The sequence below is a fragment of the Sinocyclocheilus rhinocerous genome, unplaced genomic scaffold (genome assembly GCF_001515625.1).
Source record: "Sinocyclocheilus rhinocerous isolate Xijiao unplaced genomic scaffold, SAMN03320098_v1.1 scaffold1482, whole genome shotgun sequence".
Lineage (NCBI taxonomy): Eukaryota > Metazoa > Chordata > Actinopteri > Cypriniformes > Cyprinidae > Sinocyclocheilus > Sinocyclocheilus rhinocerous.
In genome coordinates, this window is record NW_015624221.1 from 125,958 (window position 1) to 137,935 (window position 11,978).

The 11,978-nt window shown below is 35.8% G+C and overlaps 1 protein-coding gene across 1 annotated transcript in view; it reads left to right on the top strand.

Annotated features, from left to right (window-relative positions):
• LOC107739607 (anion exchange protein 3-like) overlaps positions 1–11,978 on the top strand; it is a 46,397-nt gene that overhangs the window by 21,222 nt on the left and 13,197 nt on the right. Inside the window, exons 6-14 of the mRNA XM_016551770.1 lie at positions 895–1,075; positions 2,616–2,751; positions 6,185–6,350; positions 7,769–7,871; positions 8,066–8,250; positions 9,876–10,098; positions 10,180–10,398; positions 11,164–11,312; positions 11,464–11,658. Coding sequence (XP_016407256.1) covers positions 895–1,075; positions 2,616–2,751; positions 6,185–6,350; positions 7,769–7,871; positions 8,066–8,250; positions 9,876–10,098; positions 10,180–10,398; positions 11,164–11,312; positions 11,464–11,658 — 1,557 coding nt within the window. The remainder of the gene's footprint in view (positions 1–894; positions 1,076–2,615; positions 2,752–6,184; positions 6,351–7,768; positions 7,872–8,065; positions 8,251–9,875; positions 10,099–10,179; positions 10,399–11,163; positions 11,313–11,463; positions 11,659–11,978) is intronic.

The following is an 11,978-nucleotide window of genomic DNA, read 5'->3' on the forward strand; positions in this document are numbered from 1 at the left end:
CATTAAATGGGTTTAGTTTTCACGGTTATTAATGTATGCAATTTCAGCAATAAAAATTTAAATTTTTCTAAAAAGAAAACAGATTAGTTGTTTATTTTAAGAAATCTATCTTATTATCTCTTGTATATTTAGTATTGGTCTTTAATAAAGAAAAATGACTTCTTATCCGATTACTCGATTAATCGATGGAATAATCAGCAGAATACTCGATTACTAAAATAATCGATAGCTACAGCCCTAGTCATAAGTGTAAAATACCAAATATTTCTGAATATATTTATAACTTTTATTGCTAAATGTTTAATCGTATACAGAGAAATAAGTAGTTGGTGAGTGAAGGGAGACTGATTCGATTATGTCATTTGCAATACTTCATGGGAGTAAAAGATTTGTGCTGGTTTCCATGGTAACTTCTCTGATTGGTTGTCATCTTTTTAGGATTGTTGGTTGCATAGCTCTTAACACTGAGAATTCGGTAATGAAACTTTCATAAAACTTTTGTTTTATGAAACTGAAATTGATTGAAATCTCACTGACTTGTGGCTTCAGCAGAAGCGTAAATCTTCACGTGACAACCTCGGTGCTCACGGTAGGTCTGTCTTGAAAGGTTTTCAGTCATTTTGATAGATCCATTACCTGTGTTTTTACTTTAGAATGGAAAATACTAAAACGAAAGAAGATTTATGATATCGCTGTCATACTTTGTTTGCAAAATATTTCAGTCTTGCTCCCCTTCCAACCCGAGCTCTACTTGTTTGCCTATTTCCTAGAAATTAGCTCCCGGGGAGCATTTCCATGATGGCCGCCAAGTGAAATGAATTGCCTCGAAGTAACTTTGGTTAGGATTCATTACAAGTGCTTTATGATGTGCATTTGACACTGTGTTCTCTGTAGGTGTTTGTGGAGCTCAATGAGCTGATAGTGGATAAGAACCAGGAGATGCGCTGGAAAGAGACGGCACGTTGGATCAAGTTTGAGGAAGACGTGGAGGCAGAGACGGATCGCTGGGGTAAACCGCATGTGGCCTCGCTGTCCTTCCGTAGCCTGCTGGAGCTCCGCAGGACCATCACACATGGTAAGAGTCGACTGCTCTGCCAGCCCACTCAGAGCCTGTGATCCAGGTCCAATCCTAACATCCACGCGCTTGACAAACCAGTGCTTTATGACTGACAGAATTCAACTGGACACTTAAAATAGATAAATGAATTAAATCCTGTTGGGCATATCCACTTTTTGACCATGAAAAATGGATGATTTTCAATGCAAGGATAACAAGGTAAACCGTGCATTAGTTTTGAAAAAGCATGACAGAAATATTCAGTCCAAACACATCAGTGAGAATGTTTTGGTAAGTTTAGTTCCTGTGGTTGTGGAGCTAACATGACAACCCTGACAAACGGCATCTTTCATGGACGACAGTGATAGACTGAGGTTTTTCAAAAACAAGAAAAAAGTACTGTGGTCATGTAGAAGTAGGCGGTATGATCATAATATGAGTAGTTTAATATCACCTAACAGTATATGTCATGATATAGTTGTTTTTGTTGAACATTTGATTGAAAATGGTTTATATATTGTACAACTATGTGGTGCAGTGCTTACAGTATCTAATAATCTGATGAATTAAATACTTTACAAATGCAAGCTACTTTGATTATTTTCTCCTTTTATTTGCAACTTGAAGGACCAAACATTTATTTATATAACCAGAAGATTAGTCATAACAAATGAATGAATAAGTCTGGCATCAGTACAAAAACAGCTTCACATTATGTAACACTTCAGTTAAAAACTAATGAATTAGAATAGTGAAGCTAATATTATAAAACTGATAGTTCTGGCTCTAAATTATGTTTGGTATGGTATAAATGGTATAAATAATATAGCATAAACCATATATACTGTCATACCATCATAATACTATAGTACTTTGATTAGCCTACCTTAACCTTGATATTACATTGGTACATGTTCAAATAAAAAATAGGGTATTTCCATTGTGCTGTACTAAAATATCATGATACTTTCTAAATATAATCATTCAGTATATATAAACTATAGTTTAGTGTAAGTTTTAGCTAGCTTTATGCTGTTATTGTCATTTTGTAATTTTTTTATTGTTAGCTTCAATTTATATTTATTTCAGTTTTAGTCATTTTAGTACTTCAAACTTTTCAATTTTTTATTTTTAATTTAAAATTGTTGGTAACACTTTCTATGAAGCCCGTATTTATAATACATTATATATTTAACTTAAGCTTTATTTTAGTTAAAATAGTTTTTAGTAGTTTTAGTTAACAATAACACACACACACACACACACACACACATGTATGTACGTGTATGTATAAGTATGTACTGTATATATAAACATTGTTTTATAATGCCATAATAAAATACATGCTACTATAATGGATTGCCTAAAAAAACATATTTATACTCTGTCAGAACATTTAGCCACCTTAGAGATTATTTGAATTGTGGCATTCGAATATGTCTTTAGAATGATCCCACAGTTTGGCTGATTTTACATTATTCTGTTATTTAAGCTGACAGGGGTACTACTGTATACCTCATATATGCCTATATCACAAACATGGTGTTCTGTTACCCAGGTGCCATAATGCTAGATCTGGATCAAACCACACTTCCTGGCATCGCCCACTTGCTGGTGGAAACCATGATAATCTCAGACCAGATCAGAGCCGAAGACCGAGCCAACGTGCTGCGAGCCCTGCTGCTTAAACACAGGTTAGTGGAGGTCAGAAATCAATACTCCAAACAATGATCATATTGATCTTCTCTGCTGTGGGCCTTGATGCCAATGTCATTTGTCACAGCTGCCTGAATTGATTCCCTGCTAAATGAAGTGGTGTGATTACATAACAAATAGACTTCATATGACACCACACGATGATGGCCACTGGAGTTTTTAATGACATGTTGCTATTGCAGCTGCAGAGACATCAGCTATTGGTTACATCAAAGAGTGTTTAGAAAAAGGAATAGTTCACCAGAGCATTGTTTACTCATTGTTTACCCATGTTGTTTCAGCCTCGAAATATTTTCTTTCTTGCATTCAACACAAAAGGAGGTGTTAGGCAGAATGTCTGGGCTGCTCTTTGCCATGCAAGTGATTTGTTTTTCCTCCAAAAGGCACCATAAAACTAGTCCAGATGACTTGTTTCAAATTTCCATAGCTCTCAAATGTAACTTGCAGTCTAGTTGACTGATAGCATGGCATGCAAGAACCAATAGCATTTGCCATCAAAGTCGTGATGCATCTCATTTTTTAAATTGAAAATGAATATGAATGAGATTTGAGGGGAGTGTTATTATTATTATTGATTATTGTGGTCTACTTCTACATGACCACTTATTATGGTATCTCCTTGTACAGAGCTATCATATGATTTCAGAAGACTTGGAAGATAGTGCACAAGTTACTTTGCCTATTTTTTGTTCTTTTTTGGAGATTGGCCATATAAATCACCATGCATTCAACATATTAATTTTGTTTCTTCACGTAAAAAACATATAATGCAGGGTCAGAATGACATGAGGGTGAGTTTTCGATTTTAGGGAAATTATCCCTTTAACTATTTTAAGTTAATGCTATGTAAATGCAGTATTTAGTATGGCTCAGACAGGCCTCCTTTCTTGAAGGATTGTGAAGTGCCATGTGTTTTCTTTGTTAAGCTCTGCTCAGCCTCTGGATCTCGCTCTGAGGTCAGAACCGTACTCTACCTGAGTGCTAACAGAATTAATATTGCATGGCCTCCGCTACAGAAATCTGGGCTGCATTAATGGTTTGAAGCAGTACCTTTTCTAACCACATTTGTATTAATATCACAGAATATATTCATACAATGGCTCCAGAAAGTTTTGGGCACTCAAGGCATACTTAAAAATGTGTGAATGTCATTGCATTAGATACATACTAAGTGGAATCAACCAACAAATGATGCTTTTCTCTGAACTACCTTTAGTTTCCTGTGCTATTTTTACAATAACTTTTAATTAACTGATTTTACAGTGATTTGTCGTGGTTGAAACTTATTTGTGAATATTTTTTGCTTGATGCTTATATTTTGCTTATATGCATGCTATTTAGTTTGTTTTTTGTTATATGCCATCATTCAAATTTTAAGGTCGCTTTTAAGATGGGTTTTTTTTTTTCAAATAAGAAAAACGTATTCCACTAGGATGCATTAAATCAAAAGAGACAGTAAAGACATTTATAATGTTACACAATTTTCTATTTCAAATAAATCCTGTTCTTTTGAACTTTCTATTCATCAAAGAATCCTGAAAAAAATGCATCACACTTTCCATAAAATTTTTCAACAAATGTTTCATAAGCAAATCAGCATATTAGAATGATTTCTGAAGAATCATGTGACACTGAAGACTGAATTAAAGGCTGCTAAAACATGACTGCAAAACACGTTTATACATTTTTTTAGGTTTGGCTTGAATGTTCAAGTAATTCTTGGGACCGCTGTATATGTTTGATTAAAAATTAATAAGTGTTTTGGAGTTTTAAACATTTATTCTTGTTCCTAGGCTAAAACTAACAAACACATTAAATTGTTACCTATATATATTAAGGATAACAATTTTAGGCATCTCTTTTTTCATTGAGTGCAACAAAAGTTTAAAAACCAGTTGTGCTTTTATATAATTTAAGGGACGTTGGAACTGCTCAGAGATGCGTATTTGTGGTCAGCTAGAGGGATTCACTGTGCCAGGCTATAAAACATACACACAGTCAAACATGATGAAGTCAAAAAACTAGATCTCTAGCATTTCCCATCATCTCTGATACAGTTTTTAATGAGAAAACCTGTCAAATTAGTCGCAAAAAATGTCTTTGTAATGTGGAAAAACAAAATACATCAAGGTGCTCTAAGTTAGGTCATTAGTTACTCAAGTTTTTGGAATCGTTTTCAAACATAATTCAGTGTCACACCTTGTCTCTTTGTTTGCGAACCTTTCAGTGACCAGTTTGGCTGGAGCATAACAAGATCTCAAATGAGACTTAATGAGTGTGTCGAAGTCAACCGCTGGACACGGTTGCGGTGACGTATGTAACAAAGCTTGGCAGTCACTCTTTATTCTTCACTTTTTTCAGGATTTATAGAAGCACACAGAACAAACCAAAATTAGTATTTTGTGAAAAACAATAAAGGCATGTATTAATTCATTGGACTCCCTCTGCGGTCGATTTTAAGAGTTCGTATTCTGTTTAAATATTCCCTGATGTTATCTAGCCACATGTTGCTTTTCTGTTGTCTTTAGCATTTTTTACTGATTGCTTTGGCACGTGTTTCTTTGAGCGAACAGGGAATGTGGTTTGGTTTTGCAGTTTGGATTCTGATATCCTGACATGTTGGGTTTTGTGTTTGCTTTGCAAATATTGCAAGCGAAGATGGAAAACTGCCTTTTTGGACATTGATAAGCAAGGAAATTACTGTACCCATGGAGCTAAATAAACACGAGAGCAGAGATATTTGTCTCACAGAGGAGAACAAATGGACTCGAATAGCTTGACAGATTAAAGAAGTCATAACATCTTCGCTATTAAACGCATAGTTCACCCAAAAAGAAAAATTTTGTTATTTATTCACCTTCTTGTCATATGACCCATATTAACTCATGTTCTTCTGTTAAAAAAGGGGGTATTTTTTATGACATGGCTGCTGTTTTAGTTTAATAAAGGTGAATGACAATATTGTGACAAACAAAACATCATAAATTGAGGATGAATAAATAATAAGAATTTTCATTTTTGGCTAAACTACTTTGTCCCTTTAATGCCAGATGATTATAGGATAGAGAGTTTGTGTTGCAAAAAAAATATTCTGTTAATAAGTATTTCCATCCCCCCCCCCCAACAAGATTTGTTTTCAGAGAATATGTCTTGATTTAAATTTATTTTCTTAGCCCATTAGCAAACTTTTTTTCTTCTTTCAAGCATAAACCTCACTATATCCTTAACCATAAACCCCAACCATAAACCTAACCCCCCCCCCCACAATATTACATTTATCTTGTTTTAAGAATGTTTGCAGACAAAAATATATATATATATTTTTTTTTTTTCTTTTTAATGTGGGAGCATTTTACATTCTTACATGAAAAATTGCTCACTAGTTTTATCAAAATACTTTCTCTTGTCCAGTCACCCCAATGATGAGAAAGAAGGCCTTTTCCATCGGAACCACTCTGTCAACAGTCTGGGCGGCTTTCGTCACAACCACAATCACGTTCACGACACCAGCCTGCCCCTGGTATCCCAGGACCACGAGGAGATGCACGACAGCAAAGCGGCAGAACATGATAAAGAGGTGTTTGTGACATTATTTGTGAGTCGCTTGCTTCTTGTGTGCATGTTTTATAAAGGACGCAGTCTTCTAGATAATTACCACCCAAGTTTATTGGGCCGAAGGTAGTCACCTGGGGGACACCATCTTTGACTTTTGTGGTAGCACTTGGTCCCTTCAGGGTGGATTACTCTGGAGGCCTGCACCCAAGAGATGGGATGTAAATGTTTGATGGGTTACAAGCAGCCCTACTGTGAAAAAAATAGCTTAGACTAGCCTACTTGCTGGTTTTAGTTGACCATAGATCTGGTCAGGCTGGTTTGTTTTGATCGTTTTAGAGGGGTTTGAATGCTTGTCAGCTGGGCTGACCAACAAAACCAACTGAACATCAGCTTGTAAAACCAGTTTAACCAGTTTTAACCAACCTAAGATAGCCACTTTAAGGCTCACACAGTATTTAACACATTTTACCCTGTTTAAATACATTCTACAGAATCCCATAGGTTTTCAGCTAAAATCAGAAAAACTGCATTATAAAATTATTTTCTTACTCAGTATTTTGTCTTTTCCATTTCAAATATTTAAAATACATTTATTTGAGGAGCAAATTTACATAAGATATTAAGTCTTGTTTTCTTGAAAAAAAAGAAAAAGTTGTTTGCTTACAACAAGAAAAAATCTGCCAGTTGGGTAAGAAAAATAAACAAATTTTTCTTTTTGAATTTTAAGTTTATTTTTCTTACCCCATTGGCAGATATTTCTTCTTATTTTAAACAAAAACTCCCTTAATTTTGATTTTTTTTTTTAGAAAACGACTTAAGATATATCTTACAAAATGTCAATCATTTTGCTCAATTGTGTCTTGATTTAGGTATTTGTACTGGAAAATAAGACAAAATACTAAGCAAGAAGATCTTTTTTTTTTTTTTTTGCAGTGAAAATGCATCTGCACATTCAGTCTGGGCCTGGTTAGCAGCACCGCTAATGCTTGGATCATGTAAGCTGCTCTGCCTCATGTGCAGGATTAAGAGTAATAGTGAGTTTACAGGTGCTTTCAGTTAAACTTTTGATACATTAACTGTGAAACTATGAATGTTCCCCATGGCTAAAAATGTTGGCACATTTGAAACAGCCCATATAAAAAGTGAAGACGTATTGCGTTAAATTGATTTAAAGTGATTTACCATTTGCTTTTCCACTTTGTCACCTGGATCTGTAGGTTTAGATTTGCGCTCGGTGATACAAAACAGGCACAATGGTTCATTAAAATTCACAAAACGTACTTGTCACCCGAACACATGAACGAAACCATCGTATGGAACAATAAACAATCGGAGCGAGGGCAGCTATGCATGCACTATCTGCCAAAGGTTTTCTGCCACAGCTTGAGGCTGATGTGTGACGTTCAAATGGCACTAACTATTTTCTTCTGTCAACAAAAGAAAAGCCTCCACCCTGTCCCAGCTGAGGGACACGCTGCCGCCAGATCTATGAAACTCCTGGCAAAGATTCCCAAGGATGCCGAGGCCACTGTGGTCTTAGTGGGTAAGCAAAGCAGCGTTTCGTTCCAGTGTTTGTTGTTTTCAGGTCCAGAGAAGATGTTGAGTCATCGCACCAGAGTTTTCCAATAATGCCTCAGTCAGCTAAGCGAAGATGAATGCTTTCTGTTGTGTTTATTTTCTGTCACTGGATCCCTGTTTGTGTGGTTTGATTTTTTACCTCAATAAATGTGTTTATAGGGTGTGTGGAGTTCCTAGAGAAGCCCGCGATGGCCTTTGTCCGGCTGAACGAAGCTGTGCTGCTCGAGTCCGTTCTGGAAGTCCCCGTCCCGGTTCGGTTCATCTTTGTGCTGCTGGGCCCCACACAGACCAACATGGACTATCATGAGATTGGACGCTCCTTCTCCACCCTCATGTCTGATAAGGTTCATCTTCATATATGTACAATATGTATCATGGTTTGCAAGTTGTTAGGGCCAAACACCAAAGATGTGTAGAGACCAATTGTATCTGGTCATTTTCTGCTGTTCAGTCTTTTTCTGGAAATATTGTGGTCAGTATCTGGAATCTTATAATGCAGTTGTTCTCAACCTGTTTGAGTCCAAGGCCTTTTTGAGTCCAACAACAATGTTCAAGGCCCCATGACTTTTCCATTTGTTCGTTATTTACTTGATAAGGGGTTTAAAAAATATTTTTCACTCACAATTTCTACCTGATAAATTATTTCATATTAAAGTAACTTGGCATAAGTAGAAAAAAGTATATTCATAAAATGCTCAAGTTGATCTCGAGACCAAGCCACACAATCTCAGAATTGATTTTTTCCCCGTTGCCCTGTAAACCTGTAATGAATTGTGGTGGGACTGGCAAACGGTAATGGAGCATATATCTCTGCGATGCTTAGGCCAGAAGTGCTTATTCATGTTCCTGTAGATCTACCTTCCTGCAAAGTTCATCAAACACACCTAAACCAACTAATTAAGCTCTCCAGGAACAGAAATGAGCACCCTGGGTTTAGTCAAATTGGGGGAAAAACTAGAGTATCAGTGCCAACATGCCCTCAGAGTGCTTAGTTCATGTTTCATGACATAAAAATTAAATCCAATGCCTTTGCCTAAAATTACACTTCTGGGTTACTCAGATTCCTTGAGTCAGTCAAACGATACCCCATTTGTCAAGTTTTGCCTTATTACCTTTCCGCCATTTTGAATTTTATTGAAAACTTTTTTTCATTGGTACTCTTGCAAATGTTCCCAATCTTCTCCAAAGCTGGGACAGATGACCTTTAGACCAAACCACACAAAAATGATGGATTTTCGATTTTCTTTCCCATTCTCTTATAAATATGTAATGAATTTTATGGCAAAGCTACTAAACAAAATGTGCATGTATTTCACCAAAGCATTGGCAAAATGAAATGTACTGAAATGAAACTTTGTGGGTATCAATGGCATTATATCCTGAAGGTTCTTTTAATCAGTTTCATAAAAATTAAATTAGAACTTCAAAATGCTTTGGCCCAAAATTATGATTCTGGTTTACTCATATTTCTCCATTCTAAGTTAAATGATACCCTTTTTGTCAAGTTTCAACTTATGACCTCTCCGACATATTGAAATTTATTGAAAACCTTTTTTTTATTAATTAATTAATTAATTTCTTTACTGTCAAAATGACAAAAATGATCAGATGATCTTTAGACCAAACCTCACAAAATTACCAAAGAAAATTTCTACAAATTTGATGACAACGCTAAAAAACACTTGGCTTTGTTTTTGAATATTGAAATTAAACTTTGCATGTGTCATTTGGACCATGTCCTGATGAGAAGTTTCAGGACTGCCAAAAGTTGTTAAAGGGATAGTTCACCCAAAAATGAAAATTAGCCCATGATTTACTCACCCTCAAGCCATCCTAGGTGTATATGACTTTTTTCTTTCAGACGAATACAATCGGAGTTATATACATTTTTGGGTGAACTATCGCAACGATTAATCTCCTTGTGACTTTTAATCCACTCAGGTTCACTGTTTTTCCTGACCTTCCACAGAACTTCCATGAAGTCGCGTACTTCGCTGATGATCAACAGGACCTGCTTAATGGAATCAACGAGTTCTTAGACTGCAGTATTGTAATTCCACCATCAGACGTTGAGGGAAAAGACCTGCTGAAGACCGTGGCCTCCTTCCAGAAGCAGATGCTTCGTAAGCGCAAGGAGAGGGAGCTTAAAAAATGCTGCAGTACTGTGACGGGAGCTGAGCTGGAGACAAAAGGTGGAATACTTACTGCATTTGTGATTACATTTTCAAGTTTGTCTCTTCTGTTAATGTTGACCTGTTCTGTTTATGTTGTAGATGTGAGTACGGATGAACAGGATGAGGAGGATCAGTTTGATGTTGACCCTCTCAAGCGCTCTGGTATTCCCTTTGGAGGTCTGATCCACGATATCCGCCGCCGTTATCCACGCTACATAAGCGACCTGAAGGATGCCATGGACACACAATGTTTTGCTGCTGTCATTTTCATTTACTTTGCTGCTCTTTCACCCACTATCACCTTTGGAGGTTTATTAGGCAAGTGAGACAAGGAGACTCTTGTCCCTCGACTTATATGTTATCTTTGACAGTGGAGTCTTTTAATATAGAAGCCCAAAAACACAAAAAGACATAAAAAGTTGAAATTGACATACTAAGTACTATTTATGAGATGAAAAGAGTCATATTTATAACATAGTTTGTCATTATTTTGACTTGTTATATCATAAAAATTACCTGGCATGTCAATTGTTACTTTTTATCTCATAATTATGATTTTTTTTATTATAACTTTGACATACTAAATGACTAAAAGTGTCATAATTTTGACTTTTTGTGTCATAATTATGAGATAAAAAATCATGATGAGCTTGTAAGTCAGCAATGTCTTTTTTTTCATAATTTTGGCATCTCAATCTTTTGTCCCTTTTTAATTATAATTTTGAATTTGTCATAATTCACATTTTATCTAATAATTTTTTTGTCTTAATTTTGACTTATGTCTTATGGATATCTCTTCAGTTTGATTTCTCTATTTCATTTTGTTCTTAATCATTTGTCTTATTTTTATTATATAAAAAGTCATAATTATGAAATTGTCATAATTGTTAGTTTTAATGTCATAATTTAGATTTTTTTTTTTTATCTCATAAATATGGCTAAGTATGTCATAATGCTGATTTTTATGACTATTTTGACTTTTGACTATATGTCATAATTATGATTTACCAAAGCATGAATTCTTTTTTTTTAGGTGACAGAAATGTGCTTTCATACTATAATTCCATATTCCCGTTTATTTAGGTGAGAAGACACAAGGCATGATGGGAGTCTCTGAGCTCATCATCTCCACGGCGACAGTGGGAGTGCTGTTCTCCCTGCTAGCAGGACAGCCTTTGCTCATAATTGGCTTCTCTGGACCACTTTTGGTCTTTGAGGAGGCTTTTTATAAGGTACTTTTTTTGTCTTTATGTTTCAACCATTTTGAAGAAAAGGAGGTAATTCGATTACATTAACATTTGTCTGCCTTTCTATCTTCCTGTTCCTCTCTGTTCCATCTGCTGCCTTTCCTGCTGCTCCTTCTTTGTTCTTCCTCATTATCAGTTCTGCCAGGCGCAGGGCTTCGAATATCTCACAGGCCGAGTGTGGATCGGGTTCTGGCTCATCTTCATTGTCCTAGTGATCGTGGCAGCTGAGGGAAGCTTCCTTGTGCGCTACATCTCTCCATTCACCCAGGAGATCTTTGCGTTTCTCATCTCTCTCATTTTCATCTATGAAACCTTCTCTAAGCTAATTAAGGTACAGATTTAAAGTAACCAAAACCAGCAGGTGCAAGCTATACTACTCTTAAGACCTAGTGAGCTGCCTAGCTAGACAGCATTTTAAGATGTCAGAGGTGTATTTAAGGTATTTCAGATGTGTAGGCTGTTTTAAAAGGAGTGTATCTCCTTTTTGCCAAATTCAAAGGCAGCATTGTATGCACTGAGAAGGCAAACCCATAATGCACTGCAACAAAACGTCTTCTAAGGTGAATGAGAGAAATGTTAAACATGAATAATGTATTGATTATCAAAAAGTGTCAATAAAAAGTGTAAATTAAACATTGAATTTAAAAACAT